The 27,435-nt window shown below is 39.6% G+C and overlaps 2 protein-coding genes and 2 non-coding genes across 6 annotated transcripts; 1 reads left to right on the top strand and 3 right to left on the bottom strand.

Moving 5' to 3' along the window:
- Positions 1 to 2,282: 2,282 nt before the first annotated feature.
- LOC127106476 (uncharacterized) lies at positions 2,283 to 6,815 on the top strand. 3 transcript variants are annotated; one of them, XM_051043766.1, is made up of 7 exons: positions 2,283 to 2,355; positions 2,725 to 2,841; positions 3,268 to 3,494; positions 3,596 to 3,807; positions 3,931 to 4,033; positions 4,561 to 4,931; positions 5,157 to 6,815. In XM_051043766.1, exons 3-7 carry the CDS (start codon positions 3,387 to 3,389, stop codon positions 6,796 to 6,798), a joined length of 2,436 nt encoding a protein of 811 aa, XP_050899723.1. In that variant the 5' UTR covers positions 2,283 to 2,355; positions 2,725 to 2,841; positions 3,268 to 3,386; the 3' UTR covers positions 6,799 to 6,815. The 3 variants fall into 3 exon arrangements, with proteins under 3 accessions (XP_050899723.1, XP_050899722.1, XP_050899721.1); XM_051043765.1 differs by having other exon boundaries at positions 2,318 to 2,449; XM_051043764.1 differs by lacking the exon at positions 2,283 to 2,355 and adding an exon at positions 2,362 to 2,634.
- A 102-nt stretch (positions 6,816 to 6,917) lies between these two features.
- On the bottom strand, positions 6,918 to 6,997 carry TRNAL-CAG (transfer RNA leucine (anticodon CAG)). Its single transcript has one exon. It is a non-coding gene; the product is annotated as a tRNA-Leu (tRNA).
- An 83-nt stretch (positions 6,998 to 7,080) lies between these two features.
- Positions 7,081 to 7,152, bottom strand: TRNAQ-UUG (transfer RNA glutamine (anticodon UUG)). The gene has a single exon. It is a non-coding gene; the product is annotated as a tRNA-Gln (tRNA).
- A 240-nt stretch (positions 7,153 to 7,392) lies between these two features.
- LOC127106001 (RING-H2 finger protein ATL54) lies at positions 7,393 to 8,507 on the bottom strand. The gene has a single exon (XM_051043277.1). The coding sequence runs from the start codon at positions 8,240 to 8,242 to the stop codon at positions 7,460 to 7,462; it is 783 nt and encodes a 260-aa protein (XP_050899234.1). The 5' UTR covers positions 8,243 to 8,507; the 3' UTR covers positions 7,393 to 7,459.
- Positions 8,508 to 27,435: the final 18,928 nt, after the last annotated feature.

Here is a 27,435-nt window from a genome sequence, read left to right as displayed (position 1 = left end):
CACCTCAAAATTGCTCGCCTCCCGAAGAGGCACCACATAGTAATCGCAAAGCCACGCCTTAATGGATCCTCATCGGCACCGTCTCTCTGCAAAGTTTTGTTTCCATATCACTAGATTTTCACCTATAATAGGTATTCCTTTCTCCTCGAAATGACTTTGAGGCCAGCGGCGGCAACTACACTCCCTTCGAAGGACGTTAAACTCGAAGATCTCCGATGTGACATCCCCGATTAAGGAACAAATGAGACATCGAAATACATTTTCCTAATTGAAGAAGAAACGTGCTCTTTATACACATCCTTTAAACTCTAATCTCTAAATTCCTCTAAATACATTCGAAGCTTAATAGTTAAGTCGGGACCAAATATGAAAATGAACATATCGAACACGTAAACGTTATGCTTAATTATCACCACTTCAGGAACGCAGTGAAATGAAAATTGTTTGTCATGGCCCTCAAAAGGGCAATCATGACATGATTCAAAACATTTCCTTATGGTTGTATCGACTCCTAGAAGGAACTCTACGACTCTTTTACAACTCAGTTTACGGTCCAGAAATGGAAACCCAAGACTTTATCCGTCCTCAGTAAAATCCAACAAAAGAAAAGGAAAACCCTATGAGAATACATTGACTAATTTACCAAGGTAGTTGTCGAAGTAGAAAGGTCGAATGACATGCTGAAATGTTGGATATTCGAGAAAGGATTAAGAATGAATTATATTTTTCATGAGAAGTTAGGACTAGAAGGTGTTAGAAATGTGTATGACCTTCTCACCAGGGCCTAACTATATATTAGCTATGAATAAAAACTCTCATCAGAAGAGGTGAAAATGGGACGAGAATCAAGGAACCCTACAAATAGTCTAACGACATAAAAGACCCTAATCAGTGTCAGGATGATAGAGACCAAGGTCTCGAGCCATATTTTTATACTACACATCCTTAATATGTCAAGAGAAAAGATATTTCAATAATGCACAAACACCGATTTCAAGGATGGTGGAGAAAGAAACCCCCATCATATGAAAGATTAAGTCACTTCTACAAGAGCCATATGCATAATATAGATGCATGTGTACACATGAATGGAACGATTGATGATATGATTAAGAAAGGAAGGTTAACCTGATATAACTAGGAAGACAATCAAAAGGAAAATTGTGGAAGAAGAAGAGACCACAAGAGGCGAGACAAATCTCCAAGAAAGAAGAGATCCCCTCGCCGACAGAAGTCATAAAAAAAAAGATAATTGAGGTCGTGACTGAAGCAAAAAGAAAAAAAGACAGTAGTGGCATAAATGAATAAGATAAAAGAGGAAATCATCAATTTATAACCTTTATCATGAAAGGTTCCCCCCCTCTCAAACACTATATCCAAAGGGACAATCAAGAGAAGGATTAGTGAGCTTATGACAATAAATAAGAAAGAAGATGTGTCATATGAAGGGAAGCTGAAAAGACGCATCCTTAGATTCAAAGATAGTGAGAAAGTGGGCGGTATCCCAAATGATATTTTTCCCTTAGTTATAACGACGATGATTGCCAACTTAGACGTTTTGAGAATCCTAATTTATGGGGGAGCTCGTGTAATATCATGTACACCAAACTCTTTTAAAATGTATGGCTGAAGAAAGAAAGGTTATTGCCTTGTACAAGCTCTGACCTACATGCCTTCAAAGACTTGCTAACCCGTCAATGGCGCTTTGTAGAGATCATGGTCATAGTCGGAGGAGGAAGAGACATTATGATGGTAGACCTACAATTCCTGGTAGGGTCATGAAATAGTGTGTACAAATGCATTTTGGGTATACCTATCTACACAACGCTCAATATCACGATCTCCCGGTTAATTTGAAGATTAAGTACCATAACATCCATGATAAGCCGGTGATAATACGCGTCGTCCTATCTAGAACCCAATGAATAAACAAAGCCTTACATCAAACCCAATACTCGACAATGATTGGCAAGGAAAAATAAAACTCGTCAAAAATTAATGACCGTAACCTCGAAAACTGCTTAAAGACGATGGTGCACAATCATTAAAATAGAGAATCTTTGTCTCTCAACAGATACAATTTGAAGTATTCTAACTCGATGGGTGCACAATCATTAAAATACAATTTGAGATATGAAAAAAATGATGTTTAATTAGGTAATTAGGATAAGGAACTAATCATGATAGTAATCTATTTTTTTGATGTTATTAGGAGAATGAAGTAATTATGGTAGTAATGTTATTTTTTTTTTATGTTATTGATGTTATTAAAAGTAGATATCTTGTAAGAAGCACTCATGACTCACCTTAACTGCCAGTCAGTGTTGTGGTAGTTAGAGTCGTCAAGCAAGGCAAGTAAGTAACTAACTCAACATCGACCAAACACAACAAATGCATACTCTAATTTTCTTCTTCTTTACCTTCCATTCAAATTTCCATTCTCATTTAGGTATAACATTCATAATCTCTTCCTCCTCCATTATTTTTTCAATCATCCCATGGGAAGAACCAAAGTTTCCACTCTTTTCTCTTCCAATAACACCATTAACCAAACTCTTGTAAACAAACCCAATTCACACAAAGATTCTTTTCCCTTTTCACTCTTCAAATTTTTTCAACGATTTATCTATACAAGTATGCCTTGATTCTTCTATGTTTGCTTTTTTTTATTCTGAAGTTTCTTTTTTTTGGTGTTTCACTTATCTGGGTTGTGCTCATTTGCAGGAAAAGTTGATGGAGGATCACGAACAGAGGAAGAAGAGAAAGTATACTCTTGGTTATACACCTTGGCTCAGTCTGAGAAAAACTTGGTCTTTGAATATGTTAGGTCAACTGAAAGAGGCAAGTATCTGGACTTTGATTTTGTGATTTTTATGTGTTGCTTCTGTAAACTGTTTGACAAATTTCCTCAATGAAAAAAATTGAAAGGAAAAGAATGATGTTAGAGTACAGCTAAGATTTAAAATTGCGGCTGCTGTTGTCATCATTGATATTGCAGAGAATTGTGGTCAAATGTGCAGCTAATGTAGTCTAATTTGTGGTCATGGAGATATCAAAAGTCTTGATGTTATGATGATCCTTACTGCAGTAACATGCTTTTATTTAAAACATTGATACAAGTAAAAGAACATGAAAACATTAGGAATGGGTTAATGGATAAGCTTTGGTCATTCGAATAACCTTTCTTTGTTTAACATTTCCCTCTAGTTTTTGTTTCTGTGTTATTTTTCGCCTTTTGTGTTAAAGGTATTCTTGAAATTTTTGCAGGTTTAAGTTTCACGGAAGCTGAGAGGAGGCTGCGGGAAAACGGACCAAATGTTCCACTTGAGTATTCTTTTCCAAACTCGTGGCATCTTCTATGGAACGCTCTTTTTCATCCTTTCAATATGATTCTGATTGTTTTATCTTCAATGTCATTCATTGCCCGTGACTATCCAAACGGATTCATCATGTTCATATTGCTTTTAATCAGTGTCGTCCTTCGCTTCTGTCTGGTACTTTTACATTAGTTTGTTGATTGAATTCAATGAACGAATAGTTCTCTTCCCTTATAGTTTTGTTCTTAAAAATTGTACATCTTTGTTGCGGATATTAGGAACACAAAAGCTCAAAAGCAGCGATGAAGCTTTCAGAATTTTTAAGCTGTCCTATAAGAGTTCAAAGATGTGCTGGTAGAATTGAGCAGAAAGAATTAATAGTTCAGGTTGATCACAAGGATGTAGTTCCAGGTGACATTGTGATTTTCGAACCTGGCGACCTCTTTCCTGGAGATGTCAGGCTGTTATCGTCAAAACACCTTGTTGTAAGGTACTTCGATTAAATAGGAAGTTTACTTCTTTTATAGATTGGAGACTTCTTTAAATATGTTTCCTACCATTTCCTTTTCAGCTATCTAATTATCACCTAGTGATTTCTTTACCTTCTTAACAGTCAGGCATCACTAACTGGGGAATCTATGACAACTGATAAAACCGCTGATGTTAGAGAAGATCGCATCACTTCATTACTGGATTTAAAGAACATTTGTTTTAGGGTTAGTAAAACAACTCCTCCCTATTTTTTATCAATGGTAGTTATAGATATAGAGTGTGTGTGTAGCTCAGAGTGACAGCGGTTGATTTTAAATGAATTGGTTATGGCTAAAACTAAATTGAATGTAAAGTGATTTACGTTTGTATACATTCATGTAAAAGTAAAATTGAGTTAAACAATAAATTCACGACAAAGCTCCAAATTCTAGCTTCAAGTTGAAATCAATTCCGGAGGCAAAATCGATTCTACACCTTTGAAATCAATTTTACCTCCTCCAAAAGTGGAACCAAAGATACACAAAGTTGCATCTCACAAAGTCCTAACTAGAGGATTAGATAGATGGAACATCATGCTAGGAATAAACTTATTTTTTTTACTGGTATATTGCCATATTTATTTGCATAATGGATTGGCAATATTGATGAGTGATCTTTAGCTATTTGCATAATGGATTGGCATTGATGAGCTGTCAGCTTAATAACACAATTTTTTCTTCTTCTGAAAAGCGACCAGTTATGAATATTGCAGGGAACAAATGTGGTATCAGGTACTGGAACAGGTTTAGTTATTTCAACTGGATCCAATACTTACATGAGCACCATGTTTTCAAAAATTGGGAAGAAGAAGCCACCGGATGACTTTGAAAAGGGTCTCAGATGGATATTTTACATGCTTATTTCTGTTATGGTAGTAGTTGTTACAATTATGTTTGTGACAGATTACACTGCATCTAATGATTTGAGCAAGAGTATTCTCTTTGCCATCTCTGTTGCATCTGCCCTCAATCCTCAGATGCTTCCCCTCATCATTAACACATGCCTTGCGAAAGGAGCACTTGCAATGGCTAAAGACAGATGTATTGTAAAACGTCTAACAACCATACGCGAGATGGGATCAATGTAAGTGTAAATTCACATTTAACATCAACTGATTGATGGCTTGGTCGCTAAATTCATATGACACTTGCTCAATTTATAATAAAATGCACTAAAGTCTATCAATACTTGGATCTTCACACAACACAATAAATAAAAGGATGCAACAGCATCATTAACAAAGAATGAAAGCAAAAATCCAAAAAATGGCAAGCAATATAAGATCAAGAGGTTTGTTTTCTTTTGCAGGGATATCCTTTGTATTGACAAGACAGGCACGCTTACAATGAATCATGCTATTTTGGTTAATCATCTCGACTGTAGGGGTTTACCCCAAGAAAAAGTTCTACGCTATGCCTTCCTCAACGCTTACTTCAAGACTGAGCAAAAGTATCCTCTAGATGATGCAATTCTAGCACATGTATATTCAAATGGATTCAAGTTTCAGCCGTCTAAGTGGAAGAAGATCAATGAGATTCCTTTTGACTTCATAAGAAGAAGAGTATCTGTCATGTTAGAAACAGACGACAGGCACTCACAGTTCTTTGGCAGGTTCATGGTGACAAAAGGAGCATTGTTGGAAGTTATAAAAGTTTGTTCTTTTATTGAGAATTTTGATAAAGATGAAATTTCTACATTCTCCTCAGATGACTATCAAAGGATTTTAAATCTATCAGAAGAATTGAGCAATGAAGGGTTAAGAGTTATAGCAGTTGCTATAAAGAAGCTGGAAATGCAGCAAACTTGCGAAACAAGTAATGGAAGCAAGAGAGGCATCAGTGATTTCGAAAGAGACATGATACTCCTTGGTGTTATAACATTTTTTGACCCACCTAAGGACTCGGCAAAGCAAGCACTTTGGTGTTTAGCCGAGAAGGGAGTGAAAGCGAAGGTTTTAACCGGTGACTCACTTTCATTAACCACAAGAGTATGCAGAGAAGTTGGCATAAGTACCGCTCATGTTATAACAGGACCTGAGCTAGAAGAACTTGATCAAGACACTTTCCACGAGACCGTTAAAAGAGCAACAGTGCTAGCTCGTCTCACGCCAACGCAGAAACTCCGAGTTGTTCAATCCTTGCAGACAATAGGAAACCATGTTGTTGGGTTCTTGGGAGACGGTGTGAATGATTCACTAGCATTGGATGCTGCCCATGTAAGCATTTCTGTGGACTCGGGTGTACCCATTGCCAAAGACATGGCAGATATAATCTTACTAGAGAAAGATCTCAAGGTGCTCGCCGCGGGCGTTGAGCACGGCCGTCTCACCTTTGGCAACACAATGAAATATGTAAAGATGTCAGTTATTGCTAACTTAGGTAGTATCATTTCACTTCTTATAGCAACATTGTTCCTCAAATATGAGCCATTGAGTTCTAGACAGCTTGTTACGCAGAATTTCATCTACAGTGTCGGACAAATCGTTATCCCTTGGGACAAAATGGACGAAGAATATTTGAAAACTCCTCATAAATGGTCAGAACGAGGGTTACCAGTGTTCATATTATGGAACGGACCAGTTTGCACTTTTTGTGATGTTGCAACACTTTTGTTTCTTTTGTTCTATTACAAAGCTTATGAAGATGAGAAATTTTTCCATACAGCTTGGTTCATTGAGGGTCTTCTCATGCATACTCTCATTGTTCATTTGATAAGAACTGAGAAAATCCCTTTTATACAAGATATTGCATCTTGGCCTGTGATTTTCTCTACTCTTGTTATATCTACAATTGGAATTGCAATTCCATTTACTCCTATTGGAAAGGTTATGGAGTTCACAGTTTTACCCCTCTCCTATTTTGGATTTTTGTTTGTTATTTTTCTGGCATATTTTACACTTGGTCAGGTTGTAAAGAGATTTTATATATTGGTTTATAAGAGATGGCTTTGAATATCAAATTTTCAATACAGTTATGCTTTTCATGTGATGTTTGTTTTTGAAAATTATCAGTTTATCATCATACATATATTGAAAATTGAATATTTGAAAGGTGAAAAAAATAAAAATATTGACAGCTATGGGATTTGAACCCATGCCCTTTCGGACTAGAGCCTGATTCTAGCGCCTTAGACCACTCGGCCAAACTGTCTTGTTGTAAATGAATTTCACAAAAACCAATACATTACAACAAATTCTATATGAAAAACATTAAATATTATTTGAGTGAGAAAAAGGTCCTACCGGGAGTCGAACCCAGGTCGCTGGATTCAAAGTCCAGAGTGCTAACCACTACACCATAGAACCTTGCGATATATGGTTTCTGTTAAGTCGTTATTTGTTTTCAGTTTTCTTATTCTAACTGTTACTTTTTAATGACCCTTCCATTTGAAACAGAGGAATCAGAGCAAACATAACCAGTTTACTCAAACTTTTATATATGCATTGTGTTGCCATTTTTCTGCTGAATATATAAATACAAAGCAATGATATGAAAGTCTCAAACTAAAAAATGGCCTAATGATTGTAATTGAAAACAAAAAAACATAGTAGAACACAGCACCATTCATTGAAAATGACCTCATCACATAATTTATTTGTTCCATTTAACAAACTAAGCAGTGTTATTTTTATATGATCTTTCACTAGATGATACACCAACAGAATCACCATCATTATCATTATCAATTCTGACAACCTGAAATTCTCCTACATTATCAAAATTTTCTATCTGTCCCTCTTGGTTCAGACTCTCCCCAGAAACATTTGAACCAACCTGATCACTTTCAGTGCCTGTAACACTCACCTCTGCAGCAGCATCATTGATCACAGGTGCCCTACACAATGGACAATTCTGATGCGATCGAAGCCAAGTATCGATGCAATGAATATGAAAAGCATGGCTACACTTAGGCAAAATCCTGAGACTCTCTTCCTCTTGAAACTCACCAAGACAAACAGAACACTCTGTCCCATCAATAACTCCTTCGTTTTTTCTATATTTCAAAACCGTAATAGAATCTATCACAGATTGTTGAAGGCCTATAGTTCGGATGAACCATACGGGGTGATCAATAATCCTCTCATCATCATCGTCACCATGGTTACCATCATCTGAACTAGTAGAATCTCTATAACCATGGACATCGAACAATATAGGCATGTTTCTTCTACCACCGTTAACTCCATGGTTATGTCTCCTTAGGAATATGGCTAAGGTTAAAAGAAGCATAACCGTGGTAACCAAGCAAGCCATGCCAATCAAAGCGATATGAAGAGTGTGGATATTATGGATACGATGATCGGTTTGGTAGTAGGAAGGTGGTTGTTGAGGAGAAGGATTTGGGCTATCATTGCATTGATAGAGATGAAGCAGATTTCTCAGATGAAAAAGCATTGCTGAGATTTGATTGAGAGTGGAACATGGAAAATATGTGTGAAGAAATGAGTGGCGTGATGATACTGATTAGGAAGATAATAAGAATTTAAGGCAATTTTCACATTCAATACGAAACTTCCGAGTTTACTTTGATTTTGATTCTGCGTTTACGCGTTATTTTAGTGGTGGTGGAGCCCTCTAGATTTACGAGTTTTTGGCAACATTGTGATTCTGTTGAAATTTTAAAGGGTAGTTTATGAACATTGTTATGATTTGTGTGAAAATATTTCAATTAATAACAAAGGTGTGTTTTTGGTTGAAGAAATTGTTTTAGATAACTTATTTAGAAAGTTGTTCAAATTCATCTCTATAAACTTCTAAAATAAGGTGATTTTTTTAGTTGAATGATTTTTTTAAGAAAACTTCTAAAATAAATGAATTCAGAAATATATTGTCAAAATTATGAATATAGGTCTCTAGAGTTTTTTTAATTATGTAAATATTTTCTTATATGTTAAAAGTTTTTACACATCAATCCCTATTTATTTTTCAAATTTAATGAGTTGGTCTTTGTATTTTTCTGTTACTCATATCGATCACTATATTAATTTTTTAAGAAAATTTAAATTAGTCCTTTAAAGTGGTCCCTATTTTTTTTTTTAAATTCAAAACAATTAGTTTAGTACTTATTTTTCGTGTTGTATATATTGATCCCTCATTTTTTTGAAAATTTTAATTTTTCTCTGATTTTTTTAACATTCTCTTTGGTTTACATTTATACATTTATTTTATTTTAGTCTTAATATTCTTTTTTGTTCCGTATCTTTTGGTCGGAGTTCATTTTGTTCTCTTAATTTTAAAAACGACTATTATATTCCTTAATTATTCAAACAATGTCTCATTTGTCCTTGACGTCAAAGACGTTAGTAAAAGTTAATGGAGGATGCTAGGTGTCACTTATATGGATTAGTATTTTCTTATGTGAATTAGTAGTTGCTTAGTTGGAATACTTAAGGATAGTTGGGTTTCGTTTACCTATTTTTTAGAATGTTAATAAGGGAAATGTTTCATTCTCTCTAAAGAACGAAATATGCGAATGAAGAGCTATGAATGAAGGCTGAGAACGAAGGTAGAGAAGAAGAAACGAAGGCTGAATCGAAAAGAAGAAAACAAGTTTACTGGTAAGTCAAAAGTTTTACTTCTTTCAAACTTAGGGTTAAAATTTTACCCCTTTCTAAAATAAGTTTTACTTGGTTTTCAATTTATTGGGTGCAATCTGACTGATTTAATGTATAAAACTCGTTTTAGATTATGTTATTTGTATTAGGGTTTTTGTTGGTTCTTATTCGAAATTTTAATTAGTGTTGTGTGATTCTCTATTTGTTTTAGGAATTTCTGTTGTAGCTATGTGATTGTATGATTTTTAGTGTATGAAATTCTGTAGGTTTTACGAATTTGTATTGGTGTTATTTCTAAAAGATATTATTTATTGGTTCTGAATAAGTTTTCCTTTTAGGTAAAAGAAAAATATGACTTTGTTCATGTTTTTATCAATCATGGAGGTGAATTTGTAGATGCCAAGTATTCTAATTATGAGGTGAGATGCGATGTAGATAATGAAGGAGAATACCGATCCAAAATGCAACGGAAATTAAAAATTTCTCCTTTAGTGATCCTTACGAATGAGCATGATCAGGGATAGAATCGTTACCTCTTATGGTGATTGAAACCCTTGATGCGGATCGAAGGAGTGATCACGAACGTTGAATGGTGCCAACGCCTCTACTCAGTCCACACGAACGGATTCCTTCAGTCTCAGTGCTAGCTGCTACGAATGAAGGCTTTGAGTGAGAGAGAGAGAGAGAGAAACGAATTTTTCATCTTAACAAATGCTTTTGCACAAGGGTTCTATTTATAGAATCACTTGTGTGGGCTGTAAGCTAAAAAGCCCATTTAAGTGTATGTGGCCCATATCTTATGATATACCAAAATCATTTAATCGTCGTACCTTACCATATTTCGTATTCTACTTAAGTGCATAGTACCTTACGATATTCTACAATTCACTTAAGTGCACCGTGTAGCGGGGTATTCGTTACCATTAGAGATATTGACTAAATCCAAGGTAAATCATACAAATCGAGTCGCCACCGCACTTCTATTTATCCAAAGGAATGGTTAGAAAGCGAACAAAAACCTAAAAGTTTTATCGAATCAAAAACTAGTAAAAATGTCAGAGATCTGGGTAAGGGGGTTGGTTATGCAATGGGAAGGTATTAGGCACCCAAAACATCCTAGGTACTCCTAGGGAGCCCTTTTCACATTTGTTGCAAAGGTTGTTGTTTTGTGAAAATTTTATTTGTGCAAACATGACTGAAGGGATGAGAAAAACGTGTATGTTTATCTAATGTACTACTTACTAAAAGAAGGGTCAAAAGAAAATGACTCGCACGGATGTCGCATCCACTGCATACGTATCTCATCTGAATCTGAGAATCAGAGTCTTTGTAGCTCGGCTACCTATGGGTTAAAGAGGAGTGTGCTCGCTAAGACATCGCGTCTTATGCCTACGTATCTCATTTGGGATGAAAATTAGAGCAAAACGTAGTTCGACCACCTATGGGGTAAGGGTTGTGTTTTGGGGTTAACGACGTTACTACGCAATCTACCAGATGCTCAACCTTTGGAGACTTACTCGTCTGTAGTAGAAGGAGATAACGTGTTCTTAGGAGAAGAAAAATCAATGAGTTTGGGGTGTTTAGGGATGCTCATGCAAAAAGGCAGTCCTAGATGAAGGAACCGCGCTACCTTAAATGACATGCCACGAGAGGCTATACGAAACCTAAGAAATCGGTAACATGCGGGAAAAGTAAAGGGATCGAGAGATCTACCGTGCGGATAAAGATCCGAAGTAACAGCAATTAAAGAGATAAGAAACCCAGAGATCTCTCAAGCTAGCACCATCAAAGAAAGTGAGTCAGTACAGGTAATCGGAATAAACCTCCAGGTGGTATCCCACAAATAAAGTGGAACACCAGGCAAGCCATCTCTGCAAGAGTCATATGAGCCCTCACAAAACAAAACTCAACAAACAGGTTAGAGAAACAAGATAAGGTAATCAAGAGTTGCCCCCAAATCAAAATTTAACCACATGAATCATGCGATTAAAATTCACAAAAAGCTCACAAAAAGCAACCAAGGGTAGGAGGCCTAAACCTCTTGTCAAACACATGCATCAAAAGGGTATCAAATTCACCCATAATACCTCATACATTCAGAGCATTCAAATTAAAAGCATAAAGTAATGGGAATAAGGCAAACCTGACTGGAGAGATCGAATGAAATTGAATTGCCCGGTTGGGTTTGCAAAGCACTCTTAGGGTTTGTATGAGAGGGAATTGATTCTTTGCCGATGAGTTCCCTTCAGTCTCTGGAGGTTGCTCTGAATTCTGTTAGCTCTTCTCTCACTATCTTTTTCCCTGTCAGGGTAATAGGAATAGAATTGCCTTTTGTTTCACTGAAACTCTGAATTTATAACCTGATTTTTGTGGACCTGTGGGCTCAAATGAGAGAGGCCCAAGTCCAAAAATTTTCTGTTATATTTTATTTATTTATTTATTTATTTTTTTTCGTTTTTCGTTTTTTTTTTTCGTTTTTTTTTAATTTTAATTTTTTAAAACACGTAGGCTTCGTCTAGCGAGCATGACAGTTCAAGAAATTCCTCTGAGCGTAGGTGATTCCGGTGGCTTTTCTTGGGACTCGCTAGGCGATCCATTCTGCTCGCCTAGCGAGCATGACAGCTAATGAACAAACTTTTGCTCCTTCAAGATTAACGTTTTGACTGACGAATAGACCTCATTTGAACCTGTTGGAAGTATCTAAAGCCATTCCCTTGTGTTGACTGATCATCTAAATAGAACCTACAAAGTGTCTTGGATGATACTCAAGCTTCAAACAAAAGATGTTAGTGACACATTTTTGTGCTTTTGGTTAGTAAACAAAAGTAAGAGAAACAATGATGCATAATTCAAGCATGCTTGGTGATCTCAAACCAATCACAAGGAGTCCCACCCAAAGGCAAAGGGAACCAAGATGCTAAAGATCCTTGAGGCAATGCAAATGCAATGTTATGATGCCATGAGGGATCTTAGGGTCAAAATTGGGGTCTTACAGATGCCCCTATTTAAGGTCATTCTAGCCGGAGAAGTGAAGGTTAAAATTTTCGTCTCGACGGGGTAGAATGGGCTTAAATAATAACAAAGAGACGAATTTTGGTCCCTAAGAGACCTCATGATGCAAATGTAGGTATGAAAAATGGTAGCACTCTGTGGAGATATGTGTCCACAAAAGCAAAGAAATCAGAAGCCACTGATAATCCATATGAGCAATTCACTCCATGGGACCAAGACCCTGGGGACTCTCCTGGGGATAGAAAAGGGATAAAAATGCGCGAGCAGGTCACGACTCAAAGCGTGGGGAACAGAATTCCAAAGGGAAAAAATCCAATGGAAAGACTCGAGCTGACTCGAAGATGCATGTATTGGGGAATATGCCAATACAGCAAAAAAACTATCCACAACGGATACTTCGGATAAAATCCGGATGAAAACAATCCACTAAGGGACTTCGCTGGGGATGTCCACAAGGACACTCCTGGGGAAGCAGCGGGACGAGGTATTACCGGTTACTGGGTAATAAGCTCAAGGAGACATGTGATCTGAACGCCAGGTATGAGGGTGAGAGATACAACATGCTCAGGAAGAGATGAATATCCAAGACCGGCATAAGGGTGAGAGATATCAAAACTTCAAAACGTCTGAGGAAAACCTAAAAGGTATACTTCAACTCAGGGATTCTGACTCCACAGGGGACAAAAAGTCATAATAGGGAGCAGAGAGGAAGGAACACCAGGGATACCGGTTACTGGGCATATAATAGGTGACCAACCAAGGCGTGAATTGGGGAATATTCCCAAAACACTCATCATCCACAAGAGGGCTAAAAGCAAACTCGATTATAGGATGGATATTCGGCTCCACAAAGGGGATACGAATCTTACTCAACTGGGGAAGAACAAAAGGCTTCAGACCCGAGAGTGCATGAGATATACTATTTATTACCGTCAGAACATAGATAATATACTCGCATGGACGATTATCCACAACCGATTACTAGGTTAATAAAGGATAAATCGACCGAAAAGAAAAGGCATCGGGATACCGAAACTAGGTATATAATGATGACCAATTCAGGGGAGAAACAATCGTTACCAACAACAACAAGGTAGACGAGAGATGACCCGCTGGGGATAAATTGCGTAATCAGGGCAATTATCCAAGCAGATGAGGGGATATCATCACCGAATATTGGATGAAGATAACTGTCACCAATTAAAGATGAGCAAAAATAGTTACTCTGCAAAAAGGGAAGAAATAGGGTTTACAACTACCGGTATGAGGGTAGAGAAACACAGACTCCGCCGGGGATAATAATTACTAATTATTGAGCAATTATTCATTTACCACGGGGAAACAGGAAAAGAGTCTCAAGAGACCGATCTAGGATCAAACTAGATAGGCACACCAAATCAAGACTTGTCCCGGTGAGGATATAACTCAATGGGGAAAACCATCCCAGTATATGTGTTGGGAAGGAACAAAAACAATCAACATCCACGAGGATATGACCCGGTGGGGAATATGGAAGAAAGGATAGACGCTTTCTGCTTATGGAGCTGACTCTATATGGAGAGATCAGACAAACACATCTGCTCGGGGAAGTATATCACCAAATAGTAGGAGACAGCAAACAACGATATATGGAAAAGAATGCAACATGAATATCTGAATGTTATAATTATGCATGAATATGCGTGGTTTATGTATGATGTATGCTGACAGACAGATATATCTAACACAACCAGGTCCAGGAATCAACCACCCGGTACTACATCTCAAGGGAGAAAGCCAAGTTCACCGGGGAGTATTCAATCTGCTGGGGATCAGAGATACCAGGAAGCAAAGAACTCTGCAAGGGATGAATCATCAATCATTCCAGCTGGGGACGAGAGTTATCACAGACAAGGTCCACCACACCAACAACTCTACTGGGGAATCTATCTGAGGAGATAAAGGATTTATCGGGATCAACCACCAAATACCGCTCTTGCCCAAAGAGATCCAAGCTGCTGAGGAAGAAAGATTGCTACTCTGCTGAAGGGAAGATAGGTGACTCTCAACAAGCAATCCACTTGGTAGGATAAACCACAAGGGGTTCCGAAGGGAGGAGATACAGTCATGCCAGGAATATGGACAAAAAATCTTACCCTGTTGGGGATCGTACCACCCTTGGGAGAGCACTAGGGATCTCCTAAGTATCCTTTCGTCATTGTGAATGTTCACTTTGTTTAAAAACAAATTATAAAAAATTTGATCGTTTAAAACAATGATATTTTCTTAATCAAAACATGCAAAACATTTGTTGAATAGAAACAGATAAGAGTGCCAATAATTGGATAAAAGGCTCAAATTTATTTGACAGAATGGTTGTCTGCGAATGGCAAGACTCCATAGATCTTTACAAATTTGAAATTGGTGATATATATTGGAAAAGGGCTACATTGAACATAATGACCATTTCTCCACCAATTCTGAATCCGATGTATTTGAAGCTTTGGCTGATAATGAGCAAGGATCTCTGACGGACGACAGTTGTAGAACAAAGTCTTGTCAGGATGCAGTTACTTGCCAAATCCCTAATTTTTGCCTAGATTGCCCCAGGATGAGGTACTCAATCTAGCGGGATACCTATATTCATTTTTCATGTCTCTAACTTTTGCCTGGACCGCCCTTTCGGGTTTTCAATCCACCGAGACGCTCATTTTTGCCTAAGCCGCCCTTTCGGGTTTTCAACTTAGCGAGCTATTCAGTTTTTATTTTTTTTAGGCGAAGTATTTCTTGACTGCATCTGAATTCACATGACGAGTGAAATCCTCCCCATCCATAGTTGTAAGTATCAAAGCACCGCCTGAAAAGGCTCTCTTAACAACATATGGACCTTCATAGTTTGGAGTCCACTTGCCCCTGGAATCGGGCGCGAAAGAAAAAACTTTCTTGAGCACAAGGTCACCTTCTCGGAACATACGAGGCTTGACCTTCTTATCAAAGGCTTTCTTCATCCTTTGCTGATACAACTGGCCATGGCACATGGCAGTTAATCTCTTTTCTTCTATCAAGTTCAGTTGGTCATAACGACTCTGAACCCATTCAGCATCAATCAACTTGGCCTCCATCAAGACTCTCATTGATGGGATCTCCACCTCTACTGGGAGTACCGCCTCCATGCCATAAACAAGAGAGAAAGGGGTTGCCCCTGTTGAATTGCGGACAGATGTACGATAGCCATGCAAAGCGAATGGCAACATCTCATGCCAATCTTTGTACGTAACCACCATCTTCTGGATAATTTTCTTGATATTCTTGTTAGCAGCTTCAACAGCCCCATTCATCTTGGGTCTGTATGGAGAAGAATTATGATGTGCAATCTTGAATTCACTACACAGCTCTTTCATCATCTTGTTATTCAAGTTAGATCCATTATCAGTAATGATCTTATCTGGCACACCATATCATCATATGAGTTGATTCTTGATAAACTTCACGACACCTGCCTGGTCACATTTGCATACGACGCCGCTTCAACCCACTTGGTGAAGTAATCAATTGTTACGAGAATAAATCTGTGTCCATTGGACGCTTTTGGCTCTATCATGCCAATCATGTCAATTCCCCACATGGAGAAAGGCCATGGTGATGAGATCACATTCAAAAGTGTCGGGGGAATATGAATCTTATCAGCATAAATCTGACACTTGTGGCATTTCTTCACAAATTTGCAGCAGTCAGACTCCATTGTCAGCCAATAGTAGCCTGCTCTCAACATCTTTCTAGCCATGGCATGTCCATTGGAATGAGTACCAAATGAACCCTCATGGACCTCAGTCATCAACAGGTCTGCTTCGTGTCTATCCACGCATCTGAGCATAACCATGTCAAAATTTCTCTTATACAACACATCACCATTGAGGTAGAAACTGCCTGACAATCTTCTCAAAGTCTTCCTATCTTTTACAGATGCCTCAGGCGGGTAAATCTGGCTCTGAAGGAAACATTTGATATCATAATACCACGGCTTATCATCTTTTACTTCTTCTACTGCAAATACATGAGCTGGTCTGTCCAAGCGCATCACGGTGATATTGGGGACTTCATTCCATAATTTAACCACAATCATTGAAGCAAGCGTGGCAAGAGCATCTGCCATCCGATTCTCATCTCGAGAAATATGATGGAAGTCAACCTCAGTAAAGAACGTTGAAATTCTCCTCGCATAATCTCTGTATGGAATGAGACCAGGCTGATTCGTTTCCCATTCACCCTTAATCTGATTAACAACGAGGGCCGAATCACCATATATATCAAGATGCTTGATCCTTAGATCAATACATTCCTCCAATCCCATAATACAGGCCTCATACTCAGCCATATTATTCGTGCATTTGAAAGTTAGCCTTGCTGTAAAAGGAATATGCGCGCCCTGAGGAGTAATAATCACGGCCCCAATACCATTTCCATACTGATTTACAGCGCCATCAAACACCATACTCCATCTGGAACCAGGCTCTGGCCCTTCATCAAGTGTAGGCTCATCGCAATCTTTCACTTTCAAATACAGAATTTCCTCATCTGGGAAGTCATATTGAACTGACTGATAATCCTCAATCGGCTGATGTGCCAAATGGTCAGCCAAGATACTACCTTTAATAGCCTTCTGAGCTCGATAGTCAATATCATACTCAGATAACAACATTTGCCAACGGACAATTCTCCCTATTAAAGCAGGCTTCTCGAAGATGTACTTGATTGGATCCATTCTGGATATCAACCAAGTCATATGATTTATCATATACTGGCGTAAGCGCTTAGCACCCCAAGCCAAAGCACAACATGTCTTTTCAAGCATTGAATATCGAGACTCACAATCGGGGAACTTCTTACTCAAGTAGTAGATAGCATACTCTTTCTTCCCTGATTCATCTTGCTGGCCAAGGACACAACCCATAGAACCTTCAAGAACAGTCAGATACATGATCAATGGTCTCCCTTCCACGGGCGGAGACAGAATCGGAGGCTCAGACAGATATTCTTTAATACTGTCGAAAGCTTTCTGGCAATCCTCGGTCCAATCATGGGACTGATCTTTCCGGAGGAGCTTGAATATTGGCGCACATGTGGCAGTCATGTGGGATGTGAATCTGGAGATATAATCAAGCGGCCAAGAAAACCTCAGACTTGCTTCTCAATTTTGGGCGCAGGCATCTCTTGTATTGCTTTGACTTTTGAAGGATCAACCTCAATCCCTCTTTCAATGACGATAAAGCCCAATAACCTGCCGGAACGGACTCCAAATGTACACTTGTTGGGATTCAGACGAAGCTTATACTTCCTCAGACGTTGAAAAAGCTTCAACAGGTGCTCTATATGTTCAACTTCCATTCTCGACTTAGCAATCATATCATCAACATATACCTCAATCTCCTTGTGCATCATATCATGAAACAAGGTGTTCATAGCTCGTTGATACGTGGCTCCGGGGTTCTTCAAACCAAAGGGCATCACTCGATAACAGAATGTTCCCCAAGGTGTGATGAATGTTGTCTTCTCCATATCCTCAGGTGCCATTTTAATCTGATTATATCCGGAAAATCCATCCATAAACGAGAAGACTTTGAATTTAGCTGTATTATCTACCAACATATCAACATGTGGTAGAGGGAAATCATCTTTCAGACTAGCTTTATTCAAGTCTCTATAGTCCACACACATCCGGACTTTTCCATCTTTCTTAGGCACGGGCACAACATTGGCCACCCATTGAGGATATATAGAAGTCACCAGGAACCCCGCATCAATTTACTTCTGAACTTCCTCTTTGATCTTCACTGCCATATCAGGATGAGTTCTTCTGAGCTTCTGCTTTACAGGCATGCACTCAGGCTTTAGAGGTAGGAAATGTTACACAATATCAGTATCTAGACCAGGCATGTGTTCATATGACCAGGCAAAGACGTCAACATATTCTCGTAGCAACTTAATCAACCCCTTCTTAACAGATTCTTCCAGAAGTGCCCCAATCTTTACCTCTCGCACACAATCTTCAGACCCCAAGTTGACTGTTTCCAGATTCTCAAGATGCGGCTGAATGATCTTCTCTTCATGCTCAAGTAGCCGGGTGATCTCATCAGGAATCTCTTCAACCTCATCTTCCTCTGCCTCAAATACAGGGAATTCAAAATTGGGAGATGGTGTTGGGTCATTATGTTCAATGGGTTTAGAAATCAACCTGCATAATGATTTTTGGATATGAAAAGCTTTAGAATTCAAACAAGGCAAATCATTATGCAGATGAGAAGGTTGATTTTATTTTATTTTTTAGGGTTTTATGTGATCACCAATTTCATGCAAAAACAAAAAGGGAAAATAAATGGGAAAAATAAACATTTAACATGAATTTATTGAATGAAAATATCATTGTATTTATGTTGCCAACAATGTTATCACTCCTCCTTTTAGAATGGGAGAAGTGTTTTTAAACAAAGTGATCATTACATTGACTTATGGACAACTGTTGGAATATCCACAACGACCCAGTTGTTGCAGACCCCTCCAGGGATGATGAAATTGCCAAAATCCTTTGTATCTTCTTCAAAAACGGCAGCAGCCTCCTCATCTAGACCAGTGTGGATGAAACCTCCACTCTTGAATAACCCTTGCTTGTTGAAAGTACCAGAAGAAAAACCTATGCCAGCCCGGGACTCGTTGTCTTCTAACTCAATCATTTTTCCTAAACCAGTGGTTGCACCACGCTCAATGGCCAACTTTGCATCTTTGTAGGAAGCAAATGAAGGAGTTCTCTTCTCAATAGGCTCAGCTATAGATAAATCTTGGAAAGGAGTTCCAATTTCAACCTCAACATCTATATAAGAGAAGGAAGAAAAATGGCTAACCAGGAGAGCCCTTTCTCCCCCTACCACCACCAGCTTCTTGTTTTTCACGAATTTCAATTTCTGGTGTATGGTGGACGTCACGGCACTTGCCTCGTGAATCCATGGTCTGCCTAAGAGATAGCTATACGATGGGTGAATATCCATAACCTGGAAGGTAATCTGGAAATCACTCGGTCCTATTTTGACTGGGAGATCAACTTCCCCAATCACAGTTTTGCGAGACCCATCGAAAGCCTTCACAACTACTCCACTCTGCCTCATGGGAGGCCCTTGATATGATAGCTTTGAGAGAGTGGACTTTGGCAATACGTTCAATGATGACCTGGTGTCCACCAGCACATTGGACATGGCGTCGTCTCTACAACCCATAGATATATGTAATGCCAGGTTGTGATCTCTTCCCTCCTCAGGGAGATCAGAGTCACAAAAGCTCAGGTTGTTGCAAGCAGTAATGTTTGCAACAATGCTATCGAATCGCTCCAAAGTGACATCGTGATCTACATATGCCACATCCAACACCTTCTGCAGAGCCTCTCGGTGTGGTTCTGAATTTAAGAGTAAGGATAACACAGATATTTTGGATGGCGTTTGTAGAAGTTGGTCTACAACATTGTACTCGCTCCTTTTGATGAGTCTCAGCATCTCATCACAGTCTTCTTTCACATTGCCACTCGAGCCAACAGAAGTAGGAGTTTTCAGTACGGAGGAGGGCTTAACAGCATGTGCCGGATTCGGAGAATTCACAGCGTTCCCGATCGGGCGTTCAACAAAATCAGCATTAATTTGAGGCTTCGGCGGTGCTGAAAATACATGGCCACTACGGGTCAAACTGCTAACATCGGCAATATTCACAACAGAAGAAGAGGGCAAGGACACCTCTTTCCCATTCTCTACTGCTACGGAGTTGTAGCGATAGGGAACTGCCTTTTCAGAGGAGTAAGGCACAGGACCAGCAGGCTTAATGATCAGAGCGGGAGAAGCCTTCTGCTTGCTACCATTATACTTGATGATAACAGGCTCGGGTATCCGGAACACTGGGGAGATCACATTGACCTCAGGCTCATTTTCATCAACATTCCTGTTTTGAAGGATCTCAATGACTCCTTCGTCCAGCATTTCCTGAACATCCTTGCGCACCTGGCAACAACCCAATCGGTTAACAGAGCAGGCTCAACATCTATCATGGTCATGCTCATAATGATTGTAGTCACACAACAAATGATGCATCTGGACCAGAGACTGTTGAATATGACTGACATATTTGACCTTGTATTTTCCAGGGAAATCCTGGACCATGTTGACAGATTTCCCATGTTCGGGCAATGGGTTCTTCTTCACATTAGGGCCTACGTCCTCAAAACATAGAATACCACACCTCACAAGGTCTTGAACCTTGGTCTTCAAAGAGTAACAATTCTCCACGTCGTGGCCGGGAGCACCAGAATGGTAAACACAATGTAACTCAGGCTTATACCACCACTGGGGGTTAGCAGGTATAGCCGGTGGGTCTCTCGGAGTAATCAGCTTCCTTTCTATCAAAGAGGGATATAACTCTGCGTGCGTCATAGGAATAGGATCGAAGGTGACCCTTTTCCTCTCGTAACTCGTGCTGGTTTGATTACTGTTTCGAGGCTGGTAGGCCTGCTGTTGCGGTCGGTGCTGTTGTTGCTGATATTACGGATGTGGTTGCTGATTGTTACTATGTTGCTGATACTGTTGATTGTCTCTGAAAACAGGTGCTATATGAGCCACCTGGTGCTGGTTACTGGCGGGACGCACAGTCTTCCTCCTCACAGAGGGTCTTCTTGGTTTCTCATGGGAGATCACAGCATGTGCCTCTCCATCTTTCTTCTTTGCAAACGCCTCATAACGTTTGGCAGAAGAGCCTTCTTCTCTGGTTAACCGTCCTTCACGGACCCCTTCTTCTAGACGCATCCCCATATTTACCATCTCGGTGAAGTCAGAAGGAGCGCTAGCAATCATCCGCTCATAATAAAAAGAACTTAAAGTCTTCAAAAAGATCTTAGTCATCTCTTTCTCTTCTAGCGGAGGCACGATCTGTGCTGCCACCTCTCGCCACCTCTGGGCGTACTCCTTAAATGTTTTTTTATCCTTCTGGGACATGGCTCTCAATGGATCTCTATCGGGAGCCATATCCACGTTGTACTTGTACTACTTGACGAAGGCTTCGCCGAGATCATTGAAGGATCGGATGTTCGCGCTGTCTAAACCCATGTACCAACGCAAAGCGGCACCGGACAGACTGTCCTGAAAGTAGTGGACGAGTAGTTGGTCATTATTGGTTTGAGTCGACATCTTCCTGGCATACATGACCAGGTGGCTGAGAGGACAAGTATTTCCTTTGTACTTTTCAAAATCAGGGACCTTGAATTTCACAGGGATCTTCACATTTGGAACCAAGCAGAGTTTGGCAGCAGACTTGCCGAAAAGATCCTTCCCTCTGAGAGTTTTCAATTCCTTGCGAAGCTCAAGAAATTGATCGTTCATAGCATCCATCTTCTCATAAACATCTGGACCCTCAGACGGCTCAGAATGATAGATGGTGTTGTCTACCCTGGGCAAAGTATGCACAACAGGAGGAGGAACGGCAAGGACCGGGCTAGATGCCGACAGAGAAGCAAAGGTAGGAACAGGACCCTCAGGCATGAAATTGGGAGGCATCCCCCACGGGAACCCGGTTGGCATGGCTGTTGGAACAAAATGTGCACTGGCAGCGGGCACAGTAGAGGATACAATCTCGGAGATAACTGTCCTCTGGGGAGGAGTTGAAGGTGTCGGAGAAGACTGGCTCTGGGCAGCCATGAATGACTCCATTAGGGCAGTCAATCTGGCCACTTCCTCTTTCAGTTCGCGGTTCTCTTGCTCTAAGTGATCCATCAGTCTTGAAACGTTGGCTCTAGTGTAGTATCGGTGAGTCAGCTTGTCTTCAAAATAAATGAAGGACACAGAGTTAGACCATAGGGTAAGGGACCGGAAACAAAACCTGCTTATGCATATGATGCATGCAATGTTTGTGCATATGATTTGTTTTTTATTTCAAAGGAACTTTAGAGTTTTATTTGCAAATTCTGGAAATATTAAGCATTTTATCACATATGGAAATATGTCATCAAATAATATCAGGGAAAAGAAATCATATACAAGAGAAAAGGAAAATAATCGTCTTATGGATCCCTAGAAACAATCATTTAAAGCTCGGGACACAGGAAGATAAGATGCGCGAAGCCTCTTCACCTCCCTATCGTAGACTGCCTCCATATCGGCCTTCTCTTTGGCGAATCGATCATACCTCCTCTTCCAGAACTTAGAAGACTGAGGAAGTAGAGAAGTCCATACATCATCAGGGTCATCAATAACCTGATGCTCAAGAAACTCAATCAATGCATCCTTCTCCTTAATCTGCTGAAGCAACTCTTCACGTTCACGGATCCAGGCACGTGAACGGTCTTCGTCTCTCAACTCCTCTACTCCTTGATTATGGAGGGTTGAAGGCCCAGCCATAATCATAGGTGTAGGTCTCGGATACTCGTAAGGCATGAGATACTCAGACGCCCTCTTCCGAACCCAAACAGTGTAAGGCTCCAAAGCGATGCAACTCTTAGGACCCAACTCTTTCCTTCCTTTCCTATGAATCTTGCGCCAAGCACGGACCATCCTAGATTTCAAGCCTTGGGGATCTTTACCATCCTGAAAGAATACACCCTCTAACAGAATGTTATTGGGTTTATCCTTTAAGGGGAACCCAAGCTGCCGACGTGCCAAAACAGGATTGTAGTTAATCCCACCACATGTACCAAGAAGAGGTACATTGGAGAATTCGCCACAAGAGTCAATAATCTGCACACCATCATATACACGGTTATACCAAGAGATATCATCATTAGTGAGAGACATAAGTCTCGTGGACCACCGTAGACATTCCTTGTTTTCCTTGAAAGCGACCGTCTGAGGTAAGTGAGAAATAAACCACTTATACAACAGAGGCAAACAACACACAATGGCGCCACCACCCTTTGCATTCCTCATATGCAAAGAGAAGTAGGTATCGCCCAACAGATTCGGAACGGGATTAAGAGTAGAGAAAATCCTAATAGCGTTCACATCCACAAACTTGTCGATGTTGGGGAATAACACTAGCCCATAGATGAGAAGTACAAATATGGCCTCAAAGGCGTCCTCACTCCTGGCCTTCCCATACATAGTAGCTTGGGCAATGAGGAACTCAGAAGGGAGACCTTGAATTCCCCCTTTGGTAGTCATATGAGCATCAACGAGAGATTCATCTATGTGTAACATGTCTGCTATCTCTTGAGAAGTAGGAACCCTTTCCAAGCCACTGAACAACAACTGGTCTAGAATAGGTATACCCACAAGGTAAGCATACTCCTCAAGGGTAGGCAAAAGCTGGAAATCCGGAAATGTGAAGCAACGGTACAAGGGATCGTAAAACTGCACCAATATACTCATCAATCCTTCATCCACCTGGGTGGTCAGAAGAGGAAGAAGCTTCCCGAAACGAGCCTTGAAACCCAAGGGATCTAATACATAAGATGTCAAATTCCTTAACTCTTTCAAGTCTGGTTGTCTGAAACTGTACTTCTTTGTATTCCTTCTTTGTCTTTCCATGTCTGAAAATTTTACAAATAGACCTCTTAAGTTCCTTGAAAATTTTCTTATTATTTTGATGATATGAATGCAAATGGGTGCATGAATGCATGAATGCAACAATCACACTCAAGGATCAAGAAAAGCACACCAAACAAAGGTCATGGGATGGATCATGTTATCCTTAATATCAACCATCCATTTTGGTGGATTATGGTTTACACCTTATCAACACCCAAGTTCCATTGATATTAAGGATACCTGAACGGATCAACCATGAATCAAGGGTTTGTTGTAAGTCACGAGCATGGAGTTTAGGTTAAGAACCACCCAAAGGGAGTGTACTAAGGTTTAAACCTGCCAAACATGTTCTACAAAAGGTTCCCATAGTCATCATCCCATCTTTTGGATATTATCGGAGGAACGACTACTCATATTCCAAAAATATTCTCAAGAGAGACTCTTATGAGTGTAGTATCGCGTAACAATCGTATCAAATCTTACACTTGAACGACTTTCGCACTACATCCTACGAATAGGCCAAGATGGGTTTGGTAAACTAAGGTCCTTGGCTTCTAAGGTCTATATTGGAAAAAGTAATGTCTAACCACAACTACATGTGTGACATTATTGATCCCAACATAACCTCCACCAAGTGAGTGGACTTGCAAGTCAACTTGCTAAGGAATAACTCCACACAAGTCAACAAGATTATGCCATTCTCCTATCCTAAATGCACTCGAGTTCGGGTATAGAACTCATCTCACAAAGATCACCAAGCATACAAGGAATTAATATTCAAGCAATTCAATCATTACATATAATACAGTAATCCCAAATTGCACAAAAATATGTCACAAAAAAAAATACAATACAATACAACAAATATGAAAAGTAGGCAAAACCCACTAGGATGCTCATTCCTCAGCAGAGTCGCCACTTTTCTGTAGCGGGGTATTCGTTACCATTAGAGATATTGACTAAATCAAAGGTAAATCATACAAATCGAGTCGCCACCGCACTTCTATTTATCCAAAGGAATGGTTAGAAAGCGAACAAAAACCTAAAAGTTTTATCGAATCAAAAACTAGTAAAAATGTCAGAGATCTGGGTAAGGGGGTTGGTTATGCAATGGGAAGGTATTAGGCACCCAAAACATCCTAGGTACTCCTAGGGAGCCCTTTTCACATTTGTTGCAAAGGTTGTTGTTTTGTGAAAAATTTATTTGTGCAAACATGACTGAAGGGATGAGAATAGCGTGTATGTTTATCTAATGTACTACTTACTAAAAGAAGGGTCAAAAGAAAATGACTCGCACGGATGTCGCATCCACTGCATACGTATCTCATCTGAATCTGAGAATCAGAGTCTTCGTAGCTCGGATACCTATGGGTTAAAGAGGAGTGTGCTCGCTAAGACCTCGCGTCTTATGCCTACGTATCTCATATGGGATGAAAATCAGAGAAAAACGTAGTTCGACCACCTATGGGGTAAGAGTTGTGTTTTGGGGTGAACGACGTTACTACGCAATCTACCGGATGCTCGACCTTTGGAGACTTACTCGTCTGTAGTAGAAGGAGATAATGTGTTCTTAGGAGAAGAAAAATCAATGAGTTTGGGGTGTTTAGGGATACTCATGCAAAAAGGCAGTCCTAGATGAAGGAACCGCGCTACCTTAAATGACATGCCACGAGAGGCTATATAAAACCTAAGAAATCGGTAACATGCGGGAAAACTAAAGGGATCGAGAGATCTACCGTACGGATAAAGATCCGAAGTAACAACAATTAAAGAGATAAGAAACCCAGAGATCTCTCAAGCTAGCACCATCAAAGAAAGTGAGTCAGTACAAGTAATCGGAATAAACCTCCAGGTGGTATCCCACAAATAAAGTGGAACACCAGGCAAGCCATCTCTGCAAGAGTCATATGAGCCCTCACAAAACAAAACTCAACAAACAGGTTAGAGAAACAAGATAAGGTAATCAAGAGTTGCCCCCAAATCAAAATGTAACCACATGAATCATGCCATTAAAATTCACAAAAAGCTCACAAAAAGCAACCAAGGGTAGGAGGCCTAAACCTCTTGTCAAACACATGCATCAAAAGGGTATCAAATTCATCCATAATACCTCATACATTCAGAGCATTCAAATTAAAAGCATAAAGTAATGGGAATAAGGCAAACCTGACTGGAGAGATCGAATGAAATTGAATTGCCCGGTTGGGTTTGCAAAGCACTCTTAGGGTTTGTATGAGAGGGAATTGGTTCTTTGACGATGAGTTCCCTTCAGTCTCTGGAGGTTGCTCTGAACTCTGTTAGCTCTTCTCTCACTATCTTTTTCCCTGCCAGGGTAATAGGAATAGAATTGCCTTTTGTTTCACTGAAACTCTGAATTTATAACCTGATTTTTATGGACCTGTGGGCTCAAATGAGAGAGGCCCAAGTCCAAAAAAATTCTGTTATATTTTATTTATTTATTTATTTTTTTCGTTTTTTTTTCGTTTTTCGTTTTTTTTTATTTTTTTTAAACACGTGGGCTTCGCCTAGCGAGCATGACAGTTCAAGAAATTCCTCTGAGCGTAGGTGATTCCGGTGGCTTTTCTTGGGACTCGCTAGGCGACCCATTATGCTCGCCTAGCGAGCATGACAACTCATGAACAAACTTTTGCTCCTTCAAGATTAACGTTTTGACTGACGAATAGACCCCATTCGAACCTGTTGGAAGTATCTCAAGCCATTCCCTTGTGTTGACTGATCATCTAAATAGAACCCACAAAGTGTCTTGGATGATACTCAAGCTTCAAACAAAAGATGTTAGTGACACATTTTTGTGCTTTTGGTTAGTAAACAAAAGTAAGAGAAACAATGATGTATAATTCAAGCATGCTTGGTGATCTCAAACCAATCACAAGGAGTCCCACCCAAAGGCAAAGGGAACCAAGATGCTAAAGATCCTTGAGGCAATGCAAATGCAATGTTATAATGCCATGAGGGATCTTAGGGTCAAAATTGGGGTCTTACACACCGTATCTTACGGTGTTCCTTATTTACTCTATCTATCATAAATCCGTTCTTTTTGTGTGTGACCTTGTAGATTTTCGTGGCATTGGTAATTATATTAAATCACGTATGTAACATAGTAAACAGTGAGCGATATCTAGCAACACATCACTGCTACCCAAGACACGAAAATCTCATGTGATATGACAAATCCTTTTATGATAATACTTATGTGTACAATTACTCTTTTGCCCTTATGTCTATATTTAACACAAGGCATAAACCGTGTCATCCTTGTCCAGTTCAATATTGGGCCCGTAAACATTTATCCTGTTACGCAGGATGGGCAAATTCCATCTAGGTCACTTATGTCCCTCAACATGCTTCGTGGAGTACCCATCAACTGTCTTTATGGTCATCCAGTTACAAACAATGTTTGATCAACAATAAGGTACTCGATTCTACATCTAGATTCCATAGTGGTTTTAGGTCGAATGATGGTATACACCATTATCAC

This window comes from Lathyrus oleraceus, chromosome 7 (genome assembly GCF_024323335.1).
Source record: "Lathyrus oleraceus cultivar Zhongwan6 chromosome 7, CAAS_Psat_ZW6_1.0, whole genome shotgun sequence".
Taxonomy (NCBI): domain Eukaryota; kingdom Viridiplantae; phylum Streptophyta; class Magnoliopsida; order Fabales; family Fabaceae; genus Lathyrus; species Lathyrus oleraceus.
The sequence above is the reverse complement of the archived record's forward strand: the minus strand, read 5'-3'. Positions and strand labels throughout refer to the sequence as shown.

Coding starts and splice junctions, on each gene's coding strand:
- LOC127106476 (XM_051043764.1), top strand. CDS start 2,499: ATGGGAAGAACCAAAGTTTCCACTCTTTTCTCTTCCAATAACACCATT. Junction 2,842..3,267: donor TGTTAGGTCAACTGAAAGAG/GCAAGTATCTGG, acceptor AAATTTTTGCAG/GTTTAAGTTTCACGGAAGCT. Junction 3,808..3,930: donor TCAAAACACCTTGTTGTAAG/GTACTTCGATTA, acceptor CCTTCTTAACAG/TCAGGCATCACTAACTGGGG.
- LOC127106001 (XM_051043277.1), bottom strand. CDS start 8,242: ATGCTTTTTCATCTGAGAAATCTGCTTCATCTCTATCAATGCAATGAT.